Source organism: Octopus bimaculoides, chromosome 10 (genome assembly GCF_001194135.2).
Source record: "Octopus bimaculoides isolate UCB-OBI-ISO-001 chromosome 10, ASM119413v2, whole genome shotgun sequence".
Taxonomy (NCBI): Eukaryota; Metazoa; Mollusca; class Cephalopoda; order Octopoda; family Octopodidae; genus Octopus; species Octopus bimaculoides.
The window spans coordinates 94,299,031-94,324,953 of NC_068990.1; the positions used below are offsets into that span (position 1 = coordinate 94,299,031).

At 36.7% G+C, this 25,923-nt stretch overlaps 2 protein-coding genes across 4 annotated transcripts in view; one reads left to right on the top strand and one right to left on the bottom strand.

The window, feature by feature from the left end:
• Positions 1–4: 4 nt before the first annotated feature.
• LOC106875098 (histone H4-like) lies at positions 5–363 on the top strand (the record flags this gene model as incomplete). Its single annotated transcript, XM_014923078.2, has 1 exon — positions 5–363. A coding segment is annotated over one exon (306 nt), but the record flags the coding sequence as incomplete, so codon positions are not given.
• A 5,941-nt stretch (positions 364–6,304) lies between these two features.
• LOC106875096 (splicing factor 3B subunit 1) overlaps positions 6,305–25,923 on the bottom strand; it is a 39,851-nt gene continuing 20,232 nt past the window's right edge. For all 3 annotated transcript variants that reach the window (XM_052971387.1, XM_052971389.1, XM_052971388.1), the window contains 17 exons: positions 24,323–24,402; positions 22,412–22,868; positions 21,332–21,792; positions 20,959–21,159; positions 20,410–20,511; positions 19,270–19,536; positions 18,887–19,157; positions 18,299–18,444; positions 16,626–16,776; positions 16,201–16,322; positions 15,293–15,514; positions 14,047–14,229; positions 13,365–13,543; positions 11,901–12,086; positions 10,963–11,235; positions 9,093–9,309; positions 6,305–7,659 (listed from right to left, as the gene is read on the bottom strand). In XM_052971387.1, coding sequence (XP_052827347.1) covers positions 7,501–7,659; positions 9,093–9,309; positions 10,963–11,235; positions 11,901–12,086; positions 13,365–13,543; positions 14,047–14,229; positions 15,293–15,514; positions 16,201–16,322; positions 16,626–16,776; positions 18,299–18,444; positions 18,887–19,157; positions 19,270–19,536; positions 20,410–20,511; positions 20,959–21,159; positions 21,332–21,792; positions 22,412–22,868; positions 24,323–24,402 — 3,677 coding nt within the window. In that variant the 3' untranslated portion in view covers positions 6,305–7,500. The remainder of the gene's footprint in view (positions 7,660–9,092; positions 9,310–10,962; positions 11,236–11,900; positions 12,087–13,364; positions 13,544–14,046; positions 14,230–15,292; positions 15,515–16,200; positions 16,323–16,625; positions 16,777–18,298; positions 18,445–18,886; positions 19,158–19,269; positions 19,537–20,409; positions 20,512–20,958; positions 21,160–21,331; positions 21,793–22,411; positions 22,869–24,322; positions 24,403–25,923) is intronic.

Sequence of the window (25,923 nt, forward strand, 5' to 3'; positions counted from 1 at the left end):
GAGCGGACGTGGTAAAGGAGGAAAAGGATTGGGCAAAGGAGGCGCCAAGCGTCACAGGAAGGTGTTGAGAGATAACATCCAGGGTATCACCAAACCCGCCATCCGTCGTCTGGCTCGTCGAGGTGGTGTCAAACGTATCTCTGGTTTGATCTACGAAGAGACCCGTGGTGTATTGAAGGTATTCCTTGAGAATGTCATCCGTGACGCCGTCACCTACACCGAGCATGCCAAGCGGAAGACCGTCACCGCTATGGATGTCGTCTATGCTCTGAAGAGACAAGGCAGGACTCTGTACGGATTCGGAGGTTAAGCTTAGAATTTTTCAAGCGTCGTCACACACCGGCCCTTTTCAGGGCCACTACATCTTCCTTGAAGTTCAACGATGATTGTACTATCATTTTCCTGCGATTTTTCAATGAAGTTTAAGTGTAAGGTTTGGGGTCCAGACAACCCCTTCGGTTGTACTTTGCGGTAATTCGTCTTTCGTCGCAGTCATTTAGGCTGGGCTGGTGCCAGACTCCGACCCGTAATTAGAAGTGAACGGTTGTTTCGTCATTCTGCATTCGTTATAGCGAAGAGATCACGACAGCGCCAGGTCACTGGGACGAAAATAGTCTTCATAGGTGATCTTTATATATCAGTTTTGTGAGATTTGGCTTTATTTCTAGCATATGGATGTGGCCTGCTTCGAGGCCAAGGCCGTAGAATTGGCAGAGTAGGGAGTATAAATGTAATTTTTTTTTTTTTTTTTTTCAGAATTCTAATCTTAGTATTTTTCTGCGTATTTCGCAAAAAGACTAAAATGGAGGGGGGATTGAAGTTTTGAAAGCAGAATTAGATTCTCCATAACCAAAAGCATGGGATTCCGTAAAAAAGCATTTTGCCGGAAGTTATGACAGAAAAATCAGGTCTTGTGAATTTTCCGAAAATCCTCCCAATCCCCCAGGTTCGTTTACGCAAGTTTTTTTTTGTCATTCGTTTTCTACGCAGTTGTTGATGGGTGAATATGTTTACGGTATAGATGTGGAATTTATCTTAAATTTCATTTAAATACACATTAGAAATTGCAGCGGATGAAACGAACAATTTAAAATAAAAGATTGCATGCCTTTTATAGTGGATCCATTGGATCAACTGTCCTGGGGTTAAAAATCTGGCGACATTCTTGTAAATGTACCCTGTTGTCACCCGACATTACGCTCCTCTATTTCAGACGATGGTTGTGGATGCGACTTTACCACTCGTTTATCACCTGCTGGTGTTTCTAGCACATCCTAAGACGGCCCTCGTTTCTTTCTCACTCGAATGTTTTTCAATATTTTTCTCCTTGATTTTCTTTTTTTTTTGCAACCCCACTCCCTGCCCTCGATTGATGTCTGTTTATGAATTAAAATATTGGAGAGCCTGAGAAGATCGTTGCTAGCATTTATCTACAGCAGGGGTTCCCAACCAGAGTCTACGTGTAAAAAGTTGTAATTTGTGGGTCTGCCGAGTAAGTTTAAAATTGTTAAAATAACCATCCAAGTTCAAAATATTTCATTAGGTTAACATCAGTTAAATTGTAAGAAATAAAAGTTACAGTAAGAAGGCAAAATAAAGGTGATTATAATTTGAAATTCTGATACCAGATAAGCAAATTTTTAGTGGATTACATGGGACCTAGTTGTCACCCCGGAAGGATGAAGGGAAGTTGGCCTCGGCGAAATTCAACGTTAGCCTAGAGGAAACGTGGATTTCAAATGTTGGCACAAGGCCAGCAATTTCGACGCCGTTGTTCAGTTGGTACTTTATTTATCAACACTAACGGCAAGAGATACAGCTAAACATTTTTGCCCGGATTGCTAACGATTCTTATTTCTTTTACTGCCTACAAGGGAACAAACGGATATCGACCCCGAAAGGCAAAGTCGACTTCGGCGGAATTTGAACTCAGAACGTAGCGGCATACGAAATACCATTTAAACATTTCGCGCGCGGCTTGCTACCAACGGTTCTGCCAGCTCTACGCCGCTTGTAAGTTCATTAATAAATTAAAGGTGTTGAAGTGGTTTTGCTAAAGATTATCTCCCTTTAACAATATGGAAACTTGATAAATTGGAAGAAGTCAGCCATTTATACAAGTCGTTAATTATAAAGCTATTCTAGCTCGATATTTCATTCCATTTTAAAATATGTAGTTTATTGATTGTTGTGGGAGTGCTACGTCATATTTTGGCAATTATATTTCTTGCAAATATGACTACCATACAATAATTATAATTCAATTTCTTAATGTTTATATGAAATGAATACCAATTTTCAAAAGAAAACTATTTATAACCTTAAAGAAATTTCTCATTTTGTATAACCTTTCTATACTAGTTTACCATGATTCTCAATGTGTGCGTAGCATTGCATTTCTTGGCACTGTCATGCTATTTAGCTGTCAGAAGTGAAAGTGTTCACTGCTAGTGAAGTATCTGTCTGTCTGCCTGCATGCCTGTCGATTCTTTGGCTACTGACAGCTAATACCATGACTGGCCGGAGCGAGCTATCTGTCTGTCTCTCTCTCTCTCTATCACTCGAAAGTTATTGGAACAAATTTGACACCTATTTCCATGCGTTTGAAAACACACAAGAGTATAAGGGTACTACTAAAGCAGAGTGGTCCCGAACGCGCTAAGCTAGTCGTGAGTGGTCGATCCTATTATTTTTAAACTTCATTTGTTTTCTATTTTGATAAATTCTCTCTGTTGAAAATTCGGGACCACTCTGCTTTAGTAGTACCCTTATACTCTGTGTGTTTTCAAACGCATGGATATAGGTGTCAAATTTGTTCCAATAACTTTCGAGTGATAGAGAGACAGACCGACATATAGCTCGCTCCGGCCAGTCATGGTATCAGCTGTCAGTAGCCAAAGAATCGACAGGCCAGCAACAGGCATGCCAGGCAGACAGACAGATACTTCACTAGCAGTGAGCACTTTCACTTCTGACAGCTAATAGCATGATAGTGCCCATTTCTTTACTCATTGCCTGCCACAAAGAACTCCCTCCTCTATATATGATGGAAAGCATGACTGGAGAAATAAACCGTTTACTTTGGCTGTTATTTTTATAGAGAGGTAATAATTTATTTAAACGATGATCAGAACAACCATACAAATATTGAGACAATTTTATTTGTTGAGGAAATCCGTTCCTTCATTTTGCATCATTCGCACCTAATCTTAATATTTAACTGAAATGTTGAGGTGGAAAGATTACTCAACAGCATGGATAGTTTTAGATGTTTTTGAAATATATTAAGATTTTTTTTTATAGAAGTCTAAATTTAAGGTCATTTTTCACTGTTACCAGACTACACAAACCTTATACACTTTTAAAAAACTGTTATAAGAAAGCAAAAACATCATATTAAAATAGCAATCAATTTGATTTTCAAATCGGTAATGGCCACCTGACTATAAATTTGGAGTTTTTGTGTATTTTATTTTTATAGAATAGCATTAAGGGTAGTTCCTCACATTTATCTTGCCTTGATACAAGTTTCCAATTATGCAATGATTTCAACTAAGACTCCCACTGGATGGGACTCCTTATTTGTGGGCAATATGCATTAATGAAAGTAATTTGACATACAATAAAATTGCTGTCCCACTGCATGGTGGTACCTTGAGCAAGTGTCTTCTGCTATAACCTCAAGATGACCGAAGTCTTGTGAGTGGATTTGGTAGATGGAAACTTAGTCTCTCTCTTAGAATCAAGTTTTTACATAACTTTACTCACTGTTACAAATGTTTCAAGTAATTTGAGGAATTGTTTCCTTGCTTATAAGAGAATGGTCATAGATTAAACGAAATTATTTATTATGTACACAAGCCATTGTACATTGTGAGGAAACATTTGAAACGGTGAATAAAGTTATGTAGAAAACTTAGTCTCCATTCTTTGTCTGAATACTCTGTAATTAATGCATCAATTAGTGAATAATCTCTACAGCTTTTATGGATTGGCTGGTGTATGTAATCAATATTGATTATTTATACTCTTCACTGGACATTCTACTAGCCAGGTTTAATCACATGGTAGAGCTGAATGAGGTATTTTCTTCAATGTTTTTAATCTTTCTTAGGCGTTTGTGTCTCCTTGTCTTAACATGGTGCAATATTGTAAAGGTAATATTTAAGTGATAATAACAGATTTTTATATCTTTTTGGTTTGGTTGTGATGGGCGTTATTCAACAATGTGTAGCAAGAGTGCTAGTTTATCTTAAACTGAATATGTTTGGCTGTATTGGAGTATACTGAAACCATATTATGGTTCAGTGGTTAGGCCGCATGTGTTCTTGAGCAAGACACTTTATTTCACATTGCTCCAGTTAACTCTCAGCTGTAGAAATGAGTTGTGACGTCACAGGTGCCAAACTGTATCGGCCCCTTTTGCCTTTCCCTTGGATAACATCAGTGGTGTGGAGAGGGGAGGCTGGTATGCATGGGCGACTGCTGGTCTTCCACAAACAACCTTGCCTGGACTTGTGCCTCGGAGGATAACTTTCTAGGTGCAATCCCATGGCCCTTCATGACTGAAGGGGGGGGGGGTCTCCTCCTCTGATAGTTGCTCTTTAGCCACAAAATACTCTGCTTTGCCAGATGCGTCTGACAGGCAACCACACTTTTTTTTGTTTTGTTTTGCAATTTCTTCAAATTACTGCACCAGCTTAATAACAACAATGTTATTATTTTATCAAATTCATTATTTTCAAAATTAATTCAAACAGTATATTTCATCAGAAATATGGCAACAAAAAAATGTTCATGTCATCTCTGTAACTAAATAAAAGCTGGAAGCAAACTGCCATGATCATAACCGATGCTATAAGAGTCTGAACACTTAAACTTCTCAACAGATATCTTACAATATGGCATTTGTCAAAGTGTCCACTAAGTCAATAAATGCAAGAATCATTTGTTCCCAGCTCACTGCTTTTCTGGTAGATATTTCAGGAGAAATATAACTGTGGTTCCATTCCTAGTGCAGGTTCCAAACCACCTTTAAACTGTTACATTGCCTTCCAAGTTTGAAATGCACGGTCATGTGATGTGTACGGATGCTGAGCTCTAATTATGGGGGGAACCTGTAGAAGGGGTAGACCCAGGAAGACATGGAACAAAATGGTGAGAAAGGATCTTCCGACGCTAGGCTTCAGTGGAGAAATGATAAGGGGCCAGGAGTTGTGAGATTTGCTGTCCTTGAGAAGAATCCATACATACAGGCTTGTCCTTTACAGATGCCAGTGCTGCATAAATACAAGCACCCAGCACACACTGTGAAGTGGGTGGCATTAGGAAGGGCATCCAGCCATGGACACCAGCCACCACAGACAATTCCCTCGCTGGCCAGCTACATGTCAAACCATCCGACCCATGCCAGCAAGGAAAACAGATGTTAAGTGATGATGATGACATCTCCTCACACCTTTCACACTAATGGCATTTTAACCATGACCATCCCATCATATTTATCTAAGACTCTAAGCAGGTTGAGTGAATGCTTAGTTTATCTTTGTAGAAGTTTGCTTGGCCAGTCTGAGGAGATGACATCTTGATCAATCCGACAGGACTTTCTGCTTGCTCAATCTCACTGCAAAAAAATTCTAATTTTCAAGGAAAGTAGAGAATTTCAATAGGATTTAACAGAGACGGCATCTCAATATTTGCATTCAGGACCTAGAATGACGGATAACTCTACTGCTTTCTGCTAAAAGTTTGTATCTCAGTTGCATGTGTCTTCCAAGTTCCTTGTGATCCCACTGGTACCAAGTTAAAAAAAAAAAAAAAAAGCATCCAGTATGCTCTGTAGGGTGGTTGGCATATTAGGAAGGGCATCCAGATGTAGAAACCATGCCAAAGCAGACAGTGGAGGTTGGTGTAGCCTTCTGACTTGCTGGATCCTCTCAAATCATCCAATTCCAGCATGGAAATATGTGTGTTAAATCAAGATGATGGTATTTTATAACGAGGGGCACAAGGCTGCACTTTGAGAAATGAATTGAATACAGTTTTCCTCACATCTTCATGAATAAATAACAACCTGAAAATTGACAATGGTTTACATACGTGTGTGGGTGTGAACATGTCTTGGTAGTTGTGAGAAAGTGTCACTATTACACAAGATGTGTCCTTTGCTTCCAATCTTTAATGTCAACCTGTCTGGCTATGCAGAAATATTGCTTTGCTTAGCAAACCACTGAGCATTAGCAACAGGAAGGCATCTCAACAAATTCTTTCTGACCCATACTAGCATGGAAAAGTGGACATAAAATGAGGACACACCTGATTCTGTGAGTACTAACCATACAAAGTTACAAAACACAGACATCAAATTTTATTTATAAATGATAAAAGTGACAGCTGAAAGTCTGAAGAAATATTTGGTTTGATTGATTATAAAGAGGGAGAAAGAAAAATCCAAAACAGGCAATTTGTTTAAAGTGTTTGAAAGAGAGAGAGAGAGAAAGGGTGTGTGTTACAAGTAAGTTGTAAAGTTAATTATAAATTGTTCTTTATGATGATGATGACAATGATGGTGTTTTAGTTGCTGCTGCTGCTGCCACTGGAATCTGAATTATTAAAGCTAACTCACTCTAATAGATTAAAGACAAAAAAGAAACAGTCATTAGAACAATTGCTAAAGTTGAAGAACAGAGTCAGAAGGTAAAAACAAATAAACAAAAAAGGAAAATCTTTTGAAAAAGATTTGGGAAAAAGACAAAGGAGAAAAATATCTTTAAAAGAAAGAAAATTTAAGGACTTGAACAATGTTTCCTTCATCACTTGCTGGCTGTTTTTTAAAATTTTTTTTTAAGTCACTTTGCCAAGGAAAAAAAAGAAAAGAGGAAAGAAATTGTGTGAGATGTGAGATAGGATGTCTTGATCTTGCTGCCTTTCAGGATGGAACTGATTCTGGTGGTGCAGGTTCTGGTAAATACCAATGCTTTTATGAATGTTGGACAGGCAGCAAAGCAGAAACTATACAGAAGGAACTATGTCCACCTTGGAAACAGTCAAACAAATGTTTTTCTAGTTATGTAGACGTTTTTTGTTTTGTTTTTTAAAACCTTTTTTCAATGCAGTTTCAGTCAAACCAAACAGCCTTTAGTTCAGAAACTTTAGACTTAACCAAGTAGATGTCCTATCATGTAACACGTTGAAGAGATTGTGGGAATATGTAAATGTGTGAGACAGAGAAAGAGAAAGAGTGCGTTTTCTGAATAGTGTTATTTTATTTATGTTTTGAAGTTCTTCCAATGCCAAAAGCTTCTGATCTGTGCACAGAAGCAAGCTTGAAAAGATTGTCTCTCAATGAAAGAGTCAGGATCTTCACAGAAGTTTATTTACACCGGCACCTCCCGACCGTGCGGGCTCGACCTCTCTCGCTGTGTGTGTGTGTGTGTGTGTGTGTGTGTGCCATGTCCAGTTGACAGAGTCTAAAACCAGAGGTTCTTGAGTAGGATTCAATCATAACATATAATCAAGTTCATAGCGAATGTATTGGTTTTTCACATCATTTGGTATGCGAGGATAGGCTGGAATCATGCCGTCTTGGGCCCCGATATATACAGTGTTGTACACTTTCCAGTAAACATCTCGCACTTTCCGTGCAGGGTGGAAAAGCCCCTAGAAAAGACAAAAACAGAAAAACTTTTAAAATCCTTTAGTTTAAAAGAGAAACAGTCTATCACCCAACACAATTTCATAGAAAATAATTCTCATCAGATACTTTAGTAATACTATTATTATTATTATTATTAATAAGACAGCGAGCTGCAAGAATCGTTAGCACACTGAGCAAAATGCTTAGCAACATTTCGTCTGTCTTTGCATTCTGAATTCAAATCCTGCTAGGATTGACTTTGCCTTTCATCCTTTCAGGGTCAATAAATTAAATACCAGTTATGCACTGAGGTTGATGTAAACAACTGGTCCCCTCCCCAAAAATGTCAGGCCTTATGCCTATAGTAGAAAGCAGTATGCTTGAATGATTATTGTAAATGAATGTTATTCATTTCCAATATTCTGCAAAAACATGTCTGGCCATAGGAAATATTATCTTGCTTGGAAATAGGTGGAAGTTGGCGAGAGGAAGGACATTTGGTTGTAGAAAATCAGCCTCAATAAACCCTGTTCCAACCCATGCAAGCATGGAAAAGTAGACGAAATGATGAAGTTAATAAAATAACCATTCCTGTTTAATTATCCATATATCTTCAATTCACATGCAATATTTTTTATTAACAAATTAGATTGATTTCAAATTTTCTGATTTAATTACCTTACGAATATGTTTTCCACCTGAACACTTATACTTACCAGTTACATAAAAATATTATTTTTGTGGGTTTAATTCGAAAAGGAAGGGCATAACATACAACCTCTGTAAGGACACAATGGTGAAGGAAAATGTACTGTTTCTGACATTGTATTTCTTTATCTTTTAACATGGAAGGAAGCAATGTCCATAACCTTTCCAGGCCCTCACAGACTGGTGGGTGGAAGATATCCTTAAAGCAGAATCCTGCCCTGACTGTGTGCAATAGAATGCACTCTGTTAAATGTGGTCAATATGCCAGATTAGAGCCTGGTGAAAGTAGAATTCACAATGCCAAGAACCAGATTAAATACCACAAGGTATCTGATACTCAAGATAAATCATTCAGGGTGGATGAATATCTTCAGTTTTTTCATTAACCCCTGATAGAAGGCAATGTTGGCCTCAAAGCACACCAACTTAATCTACTACAATAAGGAGCAGCAGACTAAGGACGCTACTGCCTTGAATCCTGGAACTGATTGGGCCAGTTCCTTGTTTACAGATGAGCAAACTGTCCAACCCATGCCAGCATGGAAAGCAGATGTTAAACGACTGGAACAACCTGAAACAAAATATTTTGCTCAAGAACACAAGGCACCACCTGAGCTGGGAATCAAAACCATATTCTTGTGACATGAAGTGCAACAGCCTAACCACTAGGCTTTCTTTCATAGATGGAGATTTAAATCAACAGGTACAAAGTAAGTAAACTATCATCAATCAAATATCCATATATTACCTGTAGAGCATACTGGAGAATTCTTGCCGATCCCAAACCAACTCGAAGTCCTTCAATGGCTCCCATAAATGCTTGTACAACATGTGGTGATGTTTCAAAAATATTTGGCCAGACATAGTTCATTAAATGATTTAGAGCATCTTCACAGCCAAAACCATACACTCCAAGGGACAAATGCTGAATAGCAGCCATTGCTGTTTGACGATGAACAAGGTCTCTGCAAAAGATAAACAAAAAATCTAAGCAAAAAATCCATTTTCGGTGCTTAACAGGACATCGAAATATTGTGTTTTCTTCTGCTCAATAATTCAAGTCTGCACAAAAGAATCTTTCTCTCCTGCTTTTTGTTTTAATAAAGTGGCTCCCCTTGTGGTTAGTAGTCTTGCATGGTGACCTCACTAGTATTAGTTGCACAAAAAGGAAGAATCCAGCAGTAGAAACCATGCCAAAGCAGTCTCTGGATCCTGTCAAACCCATGTCAGCACAGAACATAGATGTTAGATGATGATGGTTGTGTGAGACAGAGAAAGAGTGCGTTTTCTGAATAGTGTTATTTTATTTATGTTTTGAAGTTCTTCCAATGCCAAAAGCTTCTGATCTGTGCACAGAAGCAAGCTTGAAAAGATTGTCTCTCAATGAAAGAGTCAGGATCTTCACAGAAGTTTATTTACACCGGCACCTCCCGACCGTGCGGGCTCGACCTCTCTCGCTGTGTGTGTGTGTGTGTGTGCCATGTCCAGTTGACAGAGTCTAAAACCAGAGGTTCTTGAGTAGGATTCAATCATAACATATAATCAAGTTCATAGCGAATGTATTGGTTTTTCACATCATTTGGTATGCGAGGATAGGCTGGAATCATGCCGTCTTGGGCCCCGATATATACAGTGTTAACACAACTAACAACTTATTTTGGTGTTTCCCACTATATTTCAACCACAAAACCTCTTCTAATTACAGCACAGAAATCATCTGAATGGGCTATAAATTTCCTTTCATGAATGTCACTGTCCCTAACAAAACTTCCAAGCCAGGAACACTTTCAGTTTGAGAGACAACCAAATGCACCCCAAACTGTCTGTACAGGAATGTGCCATTTATTACTATTTTGTACTTAGGCTCCTTTCTACTTCTTTTTCTGAACTCTAAACCACTTTTTCAAACTGGAAACTGTACTTGCAATGACAGATTCAGCCATGAGAACCATGTTGTCATCATATAAAAGTTTCCAGGGACTAAAATTGAAATTGCAGTGCAGAGTTGTATTCGTGATTGTCTTACTAGATATATGGCATTTGCAACATTGTTCTTTGGTTCAAACCCAAACTATATCCTATCCAACTTGGGATTAGCTCCAGTACAACTTGCTACCAATTATCGAACATGACTCAATAACTTGAGTTGTCTGGATTTTCTGTCGCAAGTGATAATTCTATATTGGTCATTAGGGATAATGCCATCTTATACAATCTGATTAACTAATCAAATTACATAATCTTGTGCTTCCAACAGTTTGCTCCAATAAATCAGTAATTTTCCTTTTTATAAACTCTGCCCTGCACTTAATCATCTTTACAGCTGTCCTCTCTTAGTTACACCATGCGTAAGCTTTTCTTATTTGCTTCCCATCAAAGATGGACTTTAAATAATAACAATGATTTATATTCTATGTTCAATAACTTCTATGCTTTTGTCTTGTAAGATACTAAGAAATAATTTTGAACACACTTTTTCCAGTTGACATAAAAATATTTGCCAATTAACAACTTCTTTTTAACACTAATCTTGTTTCAGGACAGTCAACAGTACGACCATAACCTGACAAATACCAGTCAAAGATATATGCAGCAGCATAAAAAAACCTCCTCCTTACCTGTCCATTAAAGCATCTTCAAGCAATGAAGTGACTGCATAGATGTAATCTTTTGCCATTTCACCAATGTACTGGAACATGAAGGATAATGACTTCAGCACACCAATTTGGACATTCAACTCAGGAACTCTATATTCATTCATCAGTGCAGGGAGGACAGTGAAAGGGGAGCAGGTTTCAGCTACAATAGCAATAGCTACAGTGGTACACACACGATTCTGTCGTTCTTGGACTTTCAGATTGTTCAAAAGTGTTGCTAATACATCATGAGGGCTACAAGAAAAAAATACAACAAAGGAAATTTGTTATTACTACTAACGATTTAATTACTCCTGTAATATAAAAACAAAAATTTGAAGTAGGAATTAATATGAATTATAAATTTTAAATGCAGTTGATGGCCAGAATCTGATATTAAATGGTTTTTATTTTCTAATTGGACCATTTGGAAAAGACAAGAAAGATTTGAAGCATATTTGACATCATTTAAGATCTAATGTTTCCAAGACATTACAAGAAAAAAACTTATTTTTTATTGATATTAGTATCAAATTCTAAGTAAATTAATATTTTCCTAATCGAGTTAGAACAATGTCCATAACCTGTGAAGAACTTTTTGGTTAAATATCTATTCTGCAGCAACTGAAAAAGTTGACTTTAACAACCTATTTTAGAGATGCTGAAAAGGTGGTTATATATAATCCCCAAAAAATGAAGGTTTTATTCTTATGGAAGTAATGACGTTTTTGTTTATTTATGGAATTGAGAAAACAAAAACAATTGTTTCATATTTTAGAGATTTAGCAATGACATTGGAAAACAAATGACTAAAGAAGTTAAAAGCATAAATAATGGCGTTTTTTTTTTTAACAGTATTTTACTTTCACTTTCAAAGTTAAAATGTTTAATCTCAGTTATTTCTCAAAAGTGTGACCTACCCAATAGCTTTTGCAATATACCCAAATGTATTCACTGTGGCTCGGCGAATTGCCTTTTTGTGAGCTTTTAACAGTTCAAGGAGTTCAAAACAAATCCTCATCCATTCTCTTGCCGATACAAATTCTGCTCCACGATCAGCAATTCGTCCAACTAAATCTATGCAGTTTTCTTGTACTTTCTCTTGTCTGACAAAGAAAAAAAAAACAATAAAAATGAGTAAGCTTAAAGCTATTACCAAATATAGAGACAATATTCCAAATAAAATGTTTATAAAATAAACTGATCACAATAAGCTAATAAGTTTACTAAGCATTTCTTGTTGATACAAATTTAATAAGTACCCGTCTATAACAAGTGTCTCCTTTGTGGAAGCAAACCTGCTCACATAAAGGAAATACTTGTTATAAGAGACTCATGGCAATAAAACTTCACACACCTGAAGATTACCTTAGAATAGATCCTTCAATGATGATCATCATCATCTACGGTTGCCACAAAGACTAATTTAATGGACTTTTTTTTATATACAATGCCCTTTAAATGGATCAGAATAAGCAAGGGCTCCCAGCACAGCCGAGACACAGTGGGTTCACTGATGGAAAGGTCATGTTATGCCATTTAGAGGTGTTGTGAACATTGCAAGTGGCAGTTGACTGAAGAACCTTAGAGTCTCACTTTCCAGAGCTGAGCAACGTATGATATTGCTTTTAAAACACAAACATGGTCAGAATTTGTGTTTCTTGCGTTATTATATTATCAAAGCAGATGAAAAAGTAGCTTTCTCTGCATGTTAGTTGGTCAGCTTTGCAAATTCATCAATTGTTTCAGTGGGAGAACGAGTGAAATGGCTTCTGCAGAAAAGACAGCCTTAACTGGATTCTGCGGAAAAGACAGCATTAACTGGATTCTGCAGAAAAGACAGCCTTAACTGGATTCTGCAGAAAAGACAGCATTAACTGGATTCTGAAAGGAGTTCAGGTGCAGCTTCGTTGGGAATCTGGGTTTTACAAGTGGTCTCTGGCGACCAGCAGAGACAATCCAGGAAAATGTGATTTGTGCACAACTTACTGTTACATGTTGACATTAGTAGCCGTCGTCACAACAAAGGGAAGTGTCAACTATTGGGAGAGAAATCTTTTAGATTTCAAAGGATTTCCTCATTGTATTAACATGTAGCTGAGTATTCCACAGACATGCATCTCTTTCATTTAATACTCAGTGTGTAAGAAGACCGGACCCTTGAATTATATTTACAATCCATCGGACAAGCTTCTATATAGTTTTCATCCACTCAATTTCACTCACACTGCTTGGATTGACCCATGGCAATGGTAAAAGACCTTTGCCCAAAATGTCACTGTGAGAGTGAACCTGGGACCTTATAATTGCAAAGAGAACTTCTTAATTGTTCAGCCATGCTGTGTCCTTAGAATGATAATATTAAAAGTACAAAAGTGTCTTACCTGTTCTTTAGAATTGGTGTTAGTCTGGGGAGGAGGTCTTTGATAGGAGGCGTCATCTTGGTCATTCCTATAACATTGACTATACCTTTAAGAGCCCCTAGGATGCTTCCTAACACTTCAGGGTATTCTTCTCCCAAGTATTCATATAATACAACACCCAAGTGACCCATCAATTTCTCCTACAAATCAAAATACAAGGAAGAATTTTTTCAAAATCTGTCACTTAAAAAAAACAACAAAATTTATTAGAATTCAAAACAATTCTGAAGACAAATATGTTATTAGCAATACAGTTTATCGCTATTAGCAAATAAAAGTGGTATGTAAGATGACTAGAATTGGAATGGCAACAACATGAGCTTGAGGAAGGGCTACCATTCTAGTTGTCTCCCCTCAACAACAAATCTTGTGCATCTATCAACAACGATTTTATATTGTAACAATTCATTTCAGAGACAGGTTCCCTTCTGACATACGAAAGAAATTTACTGTTCAAGTAAGAAAGAGCAATAGGTTGTTTTCTCAAAAAATATGCATACAATTATATATATATATATACACCCTTTTTAAAATAATTATTGCACATTAAAATTTTACATACATCTGCTTCTTCCTAAGCAAAACAAAATTCTGGCTCAATTTACAAAATTTTCAAGGTAAAAGTTAAATAAATTGCATCTACCTCTTGACAAGTTTTCATAACAACTGCAATTCTTGATATCAAATCTGCTGCTTGCTGCCTGACCTTGGCAGATTTATTGTTAAGACGCCATAATATAGTACCACAAATCTGGGGCAAATATGGTTTTACTCTTTTGCCAAGGGCATTCACAACAGTTCCAAAGCCATTCAACATGACAACATCCTAATGAGAAATTGTAGAAAATAAAAATTGCACATTAATAAGCAATAGATTAATTTATAAGAATCATCAGAAATAAAATGAAGTGAATAAGAGACAACATTTATAAAAATTTATATAGAAAATATACTTCAAAACATTTTTCTTCTTCTTCAATCATTGAATTCATCGCGTGTGATCTTTACCAGCGTCACCTTACTGGCACTTGTGCCAGTGGCACGTGAAAAAAGATATTTAAGCGAGGTCGTTGCCAGTGCCACTGGACTGGCTCCTGTGCAGGTGGCACGTAAAAAACACCACTTGAGCGTGGACGTTGGCCAGTACCGCCTGACTGGCCCTCGTGCCGGTGGCACGTAGAAGCACCCACTACACACTCGTTCGCCAGTCTTCAGTCAAATCGTCCAACCCATGCTAGCATGGAAAGCAGACTTAAAACAATGATGATAATGATGTTGTGCTAAGATTTTGTCAAAGACAATTTTTTCACTTTTGTCAAATTAATTTCTTCATTTTAATTAACAAAGTTTAACACACATGTTTTATAGTTTTTATATTAATGTAATATAGAAATGTCTACTAGATCATTAAAATATGCATTGACAGGTCCACGGTTCCAATACTACAGATATGATTAGAATGTTGCAGAGAAGAATCTCAAGACAGATTCTTCAAGTTGAGCCAAATCATCAAGGAACCTAGGAGTCAACCATAAGCAAGATGTTTGGATAATAACTGTAGTCTCAGTTGGTCGTGCTTGGGAATCCAGCTGGAGAGTTTATTGATAGTTGTTTCTGATAGGACTCTACCCCTCCGACTATTTAGAGGTAAAGAGAACATCCTGCTAAGAACGGCAGACATTATTTCCTGATAATGGTAGTTTAAGAATTAAGAACCTTTGTGAAAAGTATTTTCTTTACAAGAAAATTAAATTTCCTTGATGTAAAAATGTGTTTTGCTTGTAATTCAAAGCATTTTCTGAATTATTATTTAAACATTAAAAGAGTTATATTTTACCTGTTGCAACAGAAATAAAGATTGCAAGAGAAGAAAAAGAAAAAACCATTACCTCTGTTGTCTGTTCCTGGAAGGCATATAATATACCATCAATAAGTTGTTCTTCTAATCTTGAATCTATATCAGCAGCACCAAGGTTACCCATAACCTTCTCTATTGTTTCCATAACCATCTTTCTGTATTGTTCAGCTTCATCTTTCAGATCATCCACAATACGTACAATAATTTCGGCAGCTCCAACTTTGTTAGCAATTTCCACTGTTGTGTCTACCAACTAATAAAACATTCAATAATTTAGTTAGGCTCTGTGGGATTGAGGTGCTCTGGGTGAATATATGCAACAACCATGTAGCAATGAGGTAAAGTGGCCGATGCCAGTAAAAAGCTCCTTTTGAGTGTTGAGCCTCATGGATGAATGACCAAAACCTTTGGCATTATGCCGTGCTTGAGAAGAAGACCCATCAAACCAAGTAAAATCGCAGTTGTGCCGGTGGCATGTAAAAGCACCTATTTCATTCTTAGAGTGGTTGGTGTTAGGAAGGGCATCCAGCTGTAGAAACTATGCAAAATCAGACTAGAGTTTGGTGCAGCCTTCCAGCCTTGCCAGTCCTGGTCAAACCATCCAACTCATGCCAGCATGGACAATGGACGTTAAATGATGATGATAAAATTTTGATAGAAAATTTTAAGATCCTTTTAAAACGGAATTTATATCATAAAACCAGAGGCTGTTTCCAGATGATCAGTATCAAAAGGATTAAGAGATACATAAAAACCAGTCTCTCCTCATCACACAAAATGATGAATTACAAACATACAAATTACTTTACAAATGACTGTTCGGTAACTTAGTGTTTTATCAGGTTATTGATAAATTTTACTCTTATTACATCAAACAATGAGTGAAAGAGAGAGAAAACCTGCAGTGGTATGCATGACAAACAAAATGAAGAAACCTACCTGGCGATAATTCCTTCGGTCTAAAGCCATTCTCTGGTTCCAGAAGTGCTTAAAAAATGGTGGCAAAATTTCCTCTTTAATGTATTGGGGTTCCACACCATCCGTAGCACAACACTGCTTCACTACCTAGCAATTGCAATAACAATTCAAATATTTAAATAAAGCAAAAATTAACAACAAAGATACGAACAGTTATATGACATTGTCTTTTTTATTACTAACAAGAAACTTACAAACTGAGAAACAAAATTGGAATTCATAGTTAAGATATTTCTTTCTATCATAGGCACAAGGCTTTAAATTTTGTGGGGAGGGGCTAGTTGAGTACATTGACCCCAGTGATCAACTGGTACTTACTTATGAACCCCAAAACAATGAAGTGCAAAGTCAACCTCAGTGAGAGTTGAACCCAGAACTACGTTTACCTACCTTTAACACAATCTTTTTCATTTCTTCATCTGGAGACTGAAATTCTCGAATGAGGATTAACATCACTTCTCTGGTATAGTAGTTGGCATATTCAGCATCCATCAATGGAATAAGATAACCAATGGCTTTCAAAAAGGCAGCTAGACCCTGTCAATCACACAACCAGAGAGAATTGGCTTAGAAAATAACATCAAGTTAAAAAAAAAAGAAAAACAAGATAATCATTATCATCATCAGTTCACAGCTGTTTTCCATGCTGGCATGGGTTGGACAGTTTGACAGGAATATGTCAGAGAATTGCATTGGGTTCCAATGTCTGTTTTGGCTGGAGACTACCTAATGACAAAAACATATACAAGATAGTCTGTCAACAAAACAATTCCTTCTTAATGAATATCTTTAATAATCATCTCTCTTAAATACGACACCTTATACAGCTGTTTGGCTAGGGGATGCAAAACAACATTTCACATGTCAGTGGTTACAAGTTCATAACTGCCAAATCATCATCAGTATCTCTAAAAATAATGATTCCTAATTTAGGCACAAAGCCAGCAACTTTTGATGGGAGTTGCTTAGTTGACAGCATCAACACCATTGCTTCACTGGTGCTTTACTATATCAACATGAAAAGGAAGATAGGTAAAACAGACCTCAACAGAATTTGAACTCTGAACACAAAGAGTCAGAACACAAACACAAGGCTTTTTTCTCTACACCAGCCTTATCTTTCCAGCTATTTCCAATAGATAACAATTTAATCACAACTGGAAGAATGAAGATAAAGTCAAATTTCCCAGCCATCAAGTTGCTAATTTTGTTTTTATTAGTAATGCATTAATAAACCAAAACAAACCACGATAGGTGAGAGACAGGTTTCAGTTTTATTAAGTAACTGAAGACAGGACTAAAATTTGCAAAATAAATATTTCACTAAGATCATGAGTGGAAAACAATTTGAAGATATAGCAGACGTAAGAAACCCGAAGCCACGAGGATTAGCATTGAAATACTTTTAGTTTTAGATAAAATTAATGTCAAATTGACAACTGATTGCTTCCACGTTCATATTCCATTACAACTACTATTTGTGTGAATACGAGAAACAAATATTTTCTTATAAGACACTATGTACTCCATATATACACACTGTACTTCAAATATATATTGTTTCATTAGGAATGTTTTAGTTTTTATGATGCTTGTGTAAAATGACCTTCAAAAATGAGGTTTGTCAGAAATTAAAAAGAAGAATCTGTAATAATGGCATTTCATACATTTACATATTCATCTCATTGATTCGAGACACCCAAAAGCACCCACTACACTCTCTGAGTGGTTGGCGTTAGGAAGGGCATCAAGCTGTAGAAACCCTACCAAATCAGATTGGAGCCTGGTGCAGCCATCCGGTTTCACCAGTCCTCAGTCAAATCGTCCAACCCATGCTAGCATGGAAAGTGGATGTTAAACGATGATGATGATGAATAAAGACTGAATAAATGGAACAAGAAAACACAAATACTTTAGGATGTACATGAAAGTTAAATTTGCTCTTAAATTGCATGACAAGATACCTTTATTGAAACAAACATGATAAAGACACTGACTGAAAGAATTCCTAAATTGTATGAAAACAGAAAAATCTAAGATTGATGGTACTTTAACATACCTTTCCTCTGTGTTGTCTGATACCCTTCCACAAGGGTTTGAGCACACTATCAAAGGACTCAATACCATAAGGTGTAGCAGCTTCAGCTAAAGCTGCCAAGGCTAAAGCTGTGATGGTTCGCACTTTCTGCTGCTCATCAATCAGACCTATCAGAAAGAACCAAAGTAAAGATTAAATCCAATAATCTCATCGAAAAGCACAAGCTTATTACTTAGTTTTCATAGCACAGCAGATATATATTTTTTTTAATAAAGTTAAATACAAAACAGAAAAACGAGAAAGGACAAATAACAGTTGAAGAATGGCTGTTTCATTTAGCTAATAAAAGCTTGGTGTACCAAATGATCACAAAGTTTTCTGATGGATTCAAGTGCAAATATATCAATGGTGACACAACAAAGAATAATAAAATTAATAATAATCCTCCCTACTGTAGGCACAAGGGGACTGGTCAATTACATCAACCCCTAGTGTTTATCTGGTACTTATTTCATTGACCCCAAAAGGATACAAGGCTTTGAACAGCATTTGAAATCAGAGTGAATAATAAATATATATATATATATTAAATAACAAAAGTTAACTCACCATGTTCAATAATTTCCACTAAACTTTTCAAATGAGGAAGAATGGCACAGCCCATAAGAATAGCAATTTGTTGGACGATTTTGATCCCAGTATGTCTTGCCTGCCAAGATTTTTTGCTTTTACAAACAGCTTTTAGGAAAGGCAGAAGAGAAGGGATCCCAAGAGCAGATGCGACGACTGCAAATGCTCTGGCTGTGGTGTTACGTACATACTCGTCCATATTGTCAATATCTGGTCTCATTGTAGAAATCATGGTTGCCAGACCTGCCGCCTGAAAATAAGAATTAAGCGAATGAGTCATAGATAACCTTAAATAAAACTGCATAGAAATATTTTAAATTATACAACAGCTTCAAAACAAAGTAGGATTTAATAATACTCACTTTTGCCAAATTAGATATAATTTCTCTACCTTCAACTCTGGCATAGTAGTCTTCATCAATCAATAACGGTTCAATAACAACAAGAATTTTGTGCACATAAGGTCGCACCAAATCATCCAGTTTGTAGAGGATACGATCAATAACTTTCACTAGTAAATGTCTTTCTTGATCTTCAAGTGTGGGTGACATTAGCAAAGGTAGGATTTGGTTGAACAATGGACCAGCACCAAAATCTCGAGCTTTATCAGTGATTTGTCTAAGAGCAGCCTAAAAAAAAAAGAGACAAAATTCATAGATAAACACATTTAAAAAAATACAGACAGATAATTTATTTTATTAATTACTTTTAAAAATTATATCACTTTTACATGTGACCTAATGATAGATTCATAATTTATTTTGACACAAATTACCAAAATTTTGTCAGGGAAATTTTTGGAACAATCTTACAGCCACTCTTGGCATGATGGCATAGCACATCTGCTCATGATTTATTATAGCAAATATGTTAACAGCTGAACAATATTAATTACTTCAATCCTTTTGTTACCATAATTCTGTAGAAATATGCTACCTTTGAAAATACTAGAAAATTTCATGAAACAACTCATCATTATTAAATTGGTGGAGACATAACATGAAATTTTGATAGAAGATCCACTTTACACATAAAGTTTGTATCATAGAATCAGGGGTGTCTTTGGAAGGTTATTATCAAAAGGGTTAATATGACAAATGTATAGTAATATGGGTTTGATAGCCAGTTATCAGAGTAATGTAGCTTTGCCTTAAAGTTACAGTTCCGATTGATGTTTGCAAGACTGCAAAGCATACTGCACTCACAACTATTTATAAAAGAAAGTAAAACTGATCCATAAAAGAAATTCTCCGAAATATAATTTTTCTTCCTCAGTGCAAAATACCATCAATGATTTCTGAAAATATTTTTTCTACATTAAATTCTAAATATAAATATTTTAAGACTTGAATAAAATAATCTTATGTCGATGATGGGACAAAAACAAAGTTTCCTCAAATGGCAATTTAAATTTTTCAAAAGCAGACTACCATAGCAATAACAAATATTTGTCCAAAGATTCCTAGCCTAAATAAGAAATCACAGAAAACATGTTGTTTTACCTTTCTCATAGGAGGTGTACCATTCTTAATTTTCAATAACAATTTCATTATTTTTCTTTCTTTCTGTTCTTTAGGAGTGAGGGTCTCTTCATCCACATCAACCTGACAGAGAAAGGATTAAATAGAGGGATGACTACAGAGGCACCTAAAACAATTAGCAAAAGCATGGGGCATGCAACAATTTTTTCTAATGAAACATTAAAGGAAAATGTAAGAGTAATTCAACAAAATTCGTTTCAAGTGTGCAGAATAATTTAACTGACAAAAGAAAAGTAAACTCAATATTTTGTTTCACTATCAAATATATAATTCAATATTTAACATCTGGTTGAAAATTTTCTAAGTCAAAAGTTCAGTCCAGTAATGATTGAGCAGAAAACACAAACAGATACAGTATTGTGTAGATTCATGTCATACAAAACATTAAGATTTAACTTTAGGATATTGAAGAACAGATCTGTATTTTCAGTTATTTATTCTTTGCATTGCTAAACCTAATAAGAAATAATAACAAATCCAGCAGATTAGTAAAAACAAAAGCCTTCTTACCAAGAGTTTGTCAAAATACTGCATGTCATCTGGTTTCATCATTGGTAAATTACCTTTAGGTTGCATGTCAACAATTGAAACCTTGCTATCTGGTGTTTGCATTCGGAATCCCATTGGGGTTCCTGCCATTGGTGTGGGAGTGGCAGTTAGTTTACGAGCTGGAGTTCGAATTGGTACATAACCAGCAGGTGGTTGGAGGATCTAAAAAACATACAAAAATTAAATTTAAAAAAAAACCATACAAGTATCAAATGTATCTAACATAAATCAATTGTATTTATTTCAAAAACAATCTAACTCATTATGCAACTGAAAATAATTAATGGAAATCATTTAGAAACAAAAGTAGGAGCAATAAATATAATGAAGTAACCTTATAGCCTGTAGGAAACATGGAATCAAGTTCTTCATCTGACAGAGGTCTGTTCCTCTCATCCAACTCTCTCTGCCAAGTATAAGCCTGTAGCTGTTCAGGTGTCATAGACATGAGATGGCCAGGTGTAGGTGTAGCCATGGCCATGGCTTTCTGGCCTGTAGGTGTGGTACCACCAGGGGTCATGCCTCCAGGGGTCATATTTCCAGGTGTCATCCCACTCGGAGTCATTCCACTTGGTGTCATATTTGTAGGTGTCATGCCACCTGGTGTGGTACCACCTGGAGTCATATTTGGTGTCATACTACCTGGAGTCATTCCTCCAGGAGTTGCAGCTGCTGGAGTTTCATCCCATCTCGATCGACGTTTGCTAGCTCCAGGTGTTGGTGTATCTTGAATAAGATCCCCACCTCGATCAGTCCTTGGTGTTTCGGCCCAGCCACTACCATGGCCAGGAGTTTCTGCAAATATAAAACCACAATAATTATTAATATTGTTCCAAAGTTAAGCACAAAGTCAGCAATTTTGTAGAAAAAATTAAAGAAATGCCACTATTTTGTCCAACAATTCTACCCACTCGTTTCAATAAAATCTTCTTTTACCATGGTTCCTTACTCAGAGCATTCACTCTAATAAGTCCTGTACAGGTCAACAAAATATGCACTAGATGCAACAAGGCATGTCAGTGTATCGTATCCGTATGTGGCTAAATGCATACATTTCAAATGGCTGTACATCTATTATTTTTCATACCGATATGCTTAAGATGAGATCCAATGAAGGTTATGTTATAAGCAGATAATTGGGAATTAGCCCTTACAGGGCTACTTTATTTCCAGGTTACAGTACATTGTCACTGAATTTGACTTCTCCGATGAAGCAGAAGAAATATGACCACCACATAATGTATCTGATCACCATTTTTGTTTTTTTTATAAATGTGAATTTGTAACTAGTTTTAAATATTTAAGGCCTGTTTTCATTAAACACTAAATTATGAAGTGGGATCATTATCATCTAATCACTGAGAAAAGAGAGAGGAGATGGAGGATAGACAACAGAGAAAAAATAGAGACTTACCCCTTTCTGTTTTTGGTGTCTCATCCCATCTATTTCTGCGAGCACTTGGTGTCGCCTGGTGTCCGGGAGTGTCCCTCCCAGGTGTAGCAGCACCAGGTGTGGCATGACCGGGAGTTGCTTCCCAAGCTCGAGTACTCGCACCAGGTGTGGCACTGGGTGTTTCTCCACCCTTACTACGACCTGGGGTCTCGTCCCAGCGAGTGCTGGAAGGGGTATTTGCTGTAGCTTCTGCAGCATCCCAACTGGAACTTGATGTCTTCTTGGCTGGTGTGCTGTCATCTGTTGCTTGATCCCATCGCCGTCTCTTCACCGGTTGTTTCTGGGCCACAGCAGCCGCTGCCGCTGCCGCTGCTGCAGCTACGGATGCTGATGTACTTGAAGAATCTCCTGATGAACCATTGACTGCATGCAACTCTCCTGATTTGGCCTTCTCTACCAGTTGTTGCCGTAAAGCAGCCTGGAAATAAAGAAATAAACATTTCTTATTATAATGGAGCTGATATATATATATATATATATATGCTTGTTTCTTTCTGTGTTCCTTTCTGTGGAAGAGTGTAGGCTCAAAACGTTAAAGACTTGAAAAAAATGAAGCTAGTATGCTCTGCTGGATGTGTAATGTCAGTGTGCATACACGACAGAGTGTAAGCACCTTGAGAGAAATATTGGACAAAAGAAGCATCAGATGTGGTGTGCAAGAGAGACAATTGCACTAGTATGGTCATGTGCTGCATATGGATGAGGAGAGTTGTGTAAAGAAGTGTCACTCCCTAACAGTGGAAGGAACCCATGGAAGAGAAAGACCCAGGAAGACATGGGATGAGGTGGTGAAGCATGACCTTCAAACGTTTGGCCTCACAGACACTATGACAAGAGACTGAGATCTTTGGAGATATGCTGTGGTTGAGAAGACCTGGCAAGTAAAGTGAGATCACAGCTGTAGCTTATACTAGTGTCGTATAACCAGCCCATTTAAAAGTACCCTTGAATCATCTGGTGATATGCTGCGCTTGAGAAGACCTATTGAGTAAAATCAAAATGGGAATTGTGGTTGAGGCCGATGCCAGTGCTGCCTGACTGGCACCAGTGCTGGTGGCACAAAATAAGCACCATTCAAGCGCGGGTCAATGCCAATGCTACCTGACTGGCTCCCCATGATGGTGGCACGTAAAAAGTACCATCCAAACGTGGTCAATGAATGTGGTCGTGGATTTCATGTAACAAATTAACTAATAATCATTAAAGACTCCATCTAAGACCCTGCATCTAGCAATTTGAAGGTCATTGATACTGCTCCAAAGTTAAGTAATTGTTGGGGGTGTCATTGTTTTAATGTCAACTTTTCCATGCTTGCATAGATCAGAAGTGACTTTGGTGAGGCAGAATTTTTCAACAGCCAGATGCTCATCCTTTCACTAACCCTCACCTGCTTTCAAGCAAGGTAATATTTTCCTTGACTCATCCAGCACCAAACAACCTAGACATACTTTCCTGGAGGATTGTTAACAAATAATAATGATTGTAAACAAAGAGTTACTGTTCTCAAATAGTGTACATATGTTGAGATAAGGGAATACACACACACATAGATGGACTGCTTCCAGTTACCATCTACCAAATTTCACTCACAAGCTACAAGTCAACCCATGGCAATGAACATCAACCAACAGTGTCCTTGCAGTGAAAGCAAACTTCAGACCACATAGTTCCTAAGTGAACTTCTTAACCACAAAACTAAATATTTTGTAAAAGCTGATGAGAGAAAGAAAAACCAAAGAACATTGTTCTCTTAATGACATGCATCAATATATCATGTGCAGGTTTAAGATTCTGCTCTTTATTGAATATTTATTATCAAAGAAGTGAATAAAGGAGACAAAATAAGTGTGAGATTTGAAAGCCACAACCTACCTGTTGGTGTGTAAGTCGTTGTTCAACCATCACATCAGAGAAAGTTCGTTTGTTCAGTTTTGGATCGGGAGTTTTGCCGCCTGGAAAAGAAAGCAAACAAGGTCACGACAAGATGCCGTGACAAATAAATTCATGTGTAAGGAAATATGAAAACACCTGCATTGCAGTTATCATCTGAAGAACACCTCCAGAAACCATTCCAAGCATTAAATCAAGTCTTGCCCTTCCAACAATATACAGTATTTATATTGGAAAAGTTTAGAGAAACATAGCGATGAGGAAAAAAGACAAAAGACAGAAAGCTTAGAACAACTAAAAAATTCCTTCACTGAAGCTTTGAAAATAATTTTACTGAATTCTTTATCACAAATACTGAGATGCTATCCTGAAATACAGGAAATTGTAAAATGACCAAATGAGCTAAAAAAAAAAAAATTAAAAAAAAAACTACCTTAGACAAAAGAAATAAGGATCTGCAAATAACTTACATGGTATAGATATCAAGTTGGAACAAAATAGATCCTACGAAAGAATTTCCAATGTTGCCCCTGTAAAACTCTGGCCTAAGTAAACAAACTTGAGCAGGGATTTTGGTTCCATCAAGTATTATAAAGAAACATATTTAAAAGATAAGAAAGTTCTTCTGGTTAGACAGGTGAAGTAGTCAGTCTTGGAGGAAGAGAAGTATGCATTTGTGAGAAATAATTAGATAACCAGTCACTGTCGGTCCCATTGGAATGGAATCATTCAGTTGACTTCCCAGCAAATAGTGTGTTTGGTTGATTGCCTGAGAGTTAAGTGTCATCTTGGCAACAGTGAGAGAATAAATAGCTTGAAGGAACTCTAGCCTTGGTATTCAAACAAAACAAGCAAAGACTGACAGAAAAAATACAAATCATTGCTTATGGAGCAATTTTTAAGTAACAACTTAATATATAAAATAAATTTTTTAAATGTTTAAAACTGACTGCCACATAAGTGAAATATGACAACAGAAATTCAATACCATTAAATAGATTCACCTCTCGTATTGGAAAGAGTCGATCTTGTTAAACTGAAGTTAATTTTCAAACTTTATCAGTTTCAGAAAATTAATAGCCATAGATTGACACCTCACTCTGTAGTATTAATTATACTAATTTGAAATGTAAAGAAGATAGATTATTTAGATTGAGATAATAACAGTTACTGTTTAGCCAAAAGTCATTTCTGATTGAGTAGACTTATGATGAAAGGCATTCCAACAATGACCATCCAGTCTTTTTCCTATGGGTAGGAGATACAGAACCCCATTATTCAATGTATCCTTTTCTAAGATGGTAGGGTGCGATTCGAAATTTGGGTACTATTTCTAGCAGGCTGAGAACTATACTGGGGGCAGGAGACCATTGAACATTTTATAAAAACATGGCAACTTGAACAAGTATCTTTTCCTTTAGCCTTACACTGACCAATACCTCATGGTAGCATGAGGGGAAAAAATGTGTAGAAACAATGATATGTGTGTGTGTGTGATGTACACACACTTTTTCATGGTTTCATTATTTTTTATGTCAGTTTTTTTTTTACCCCATGCTGACACAAGTTAGGAGAGCTTATTG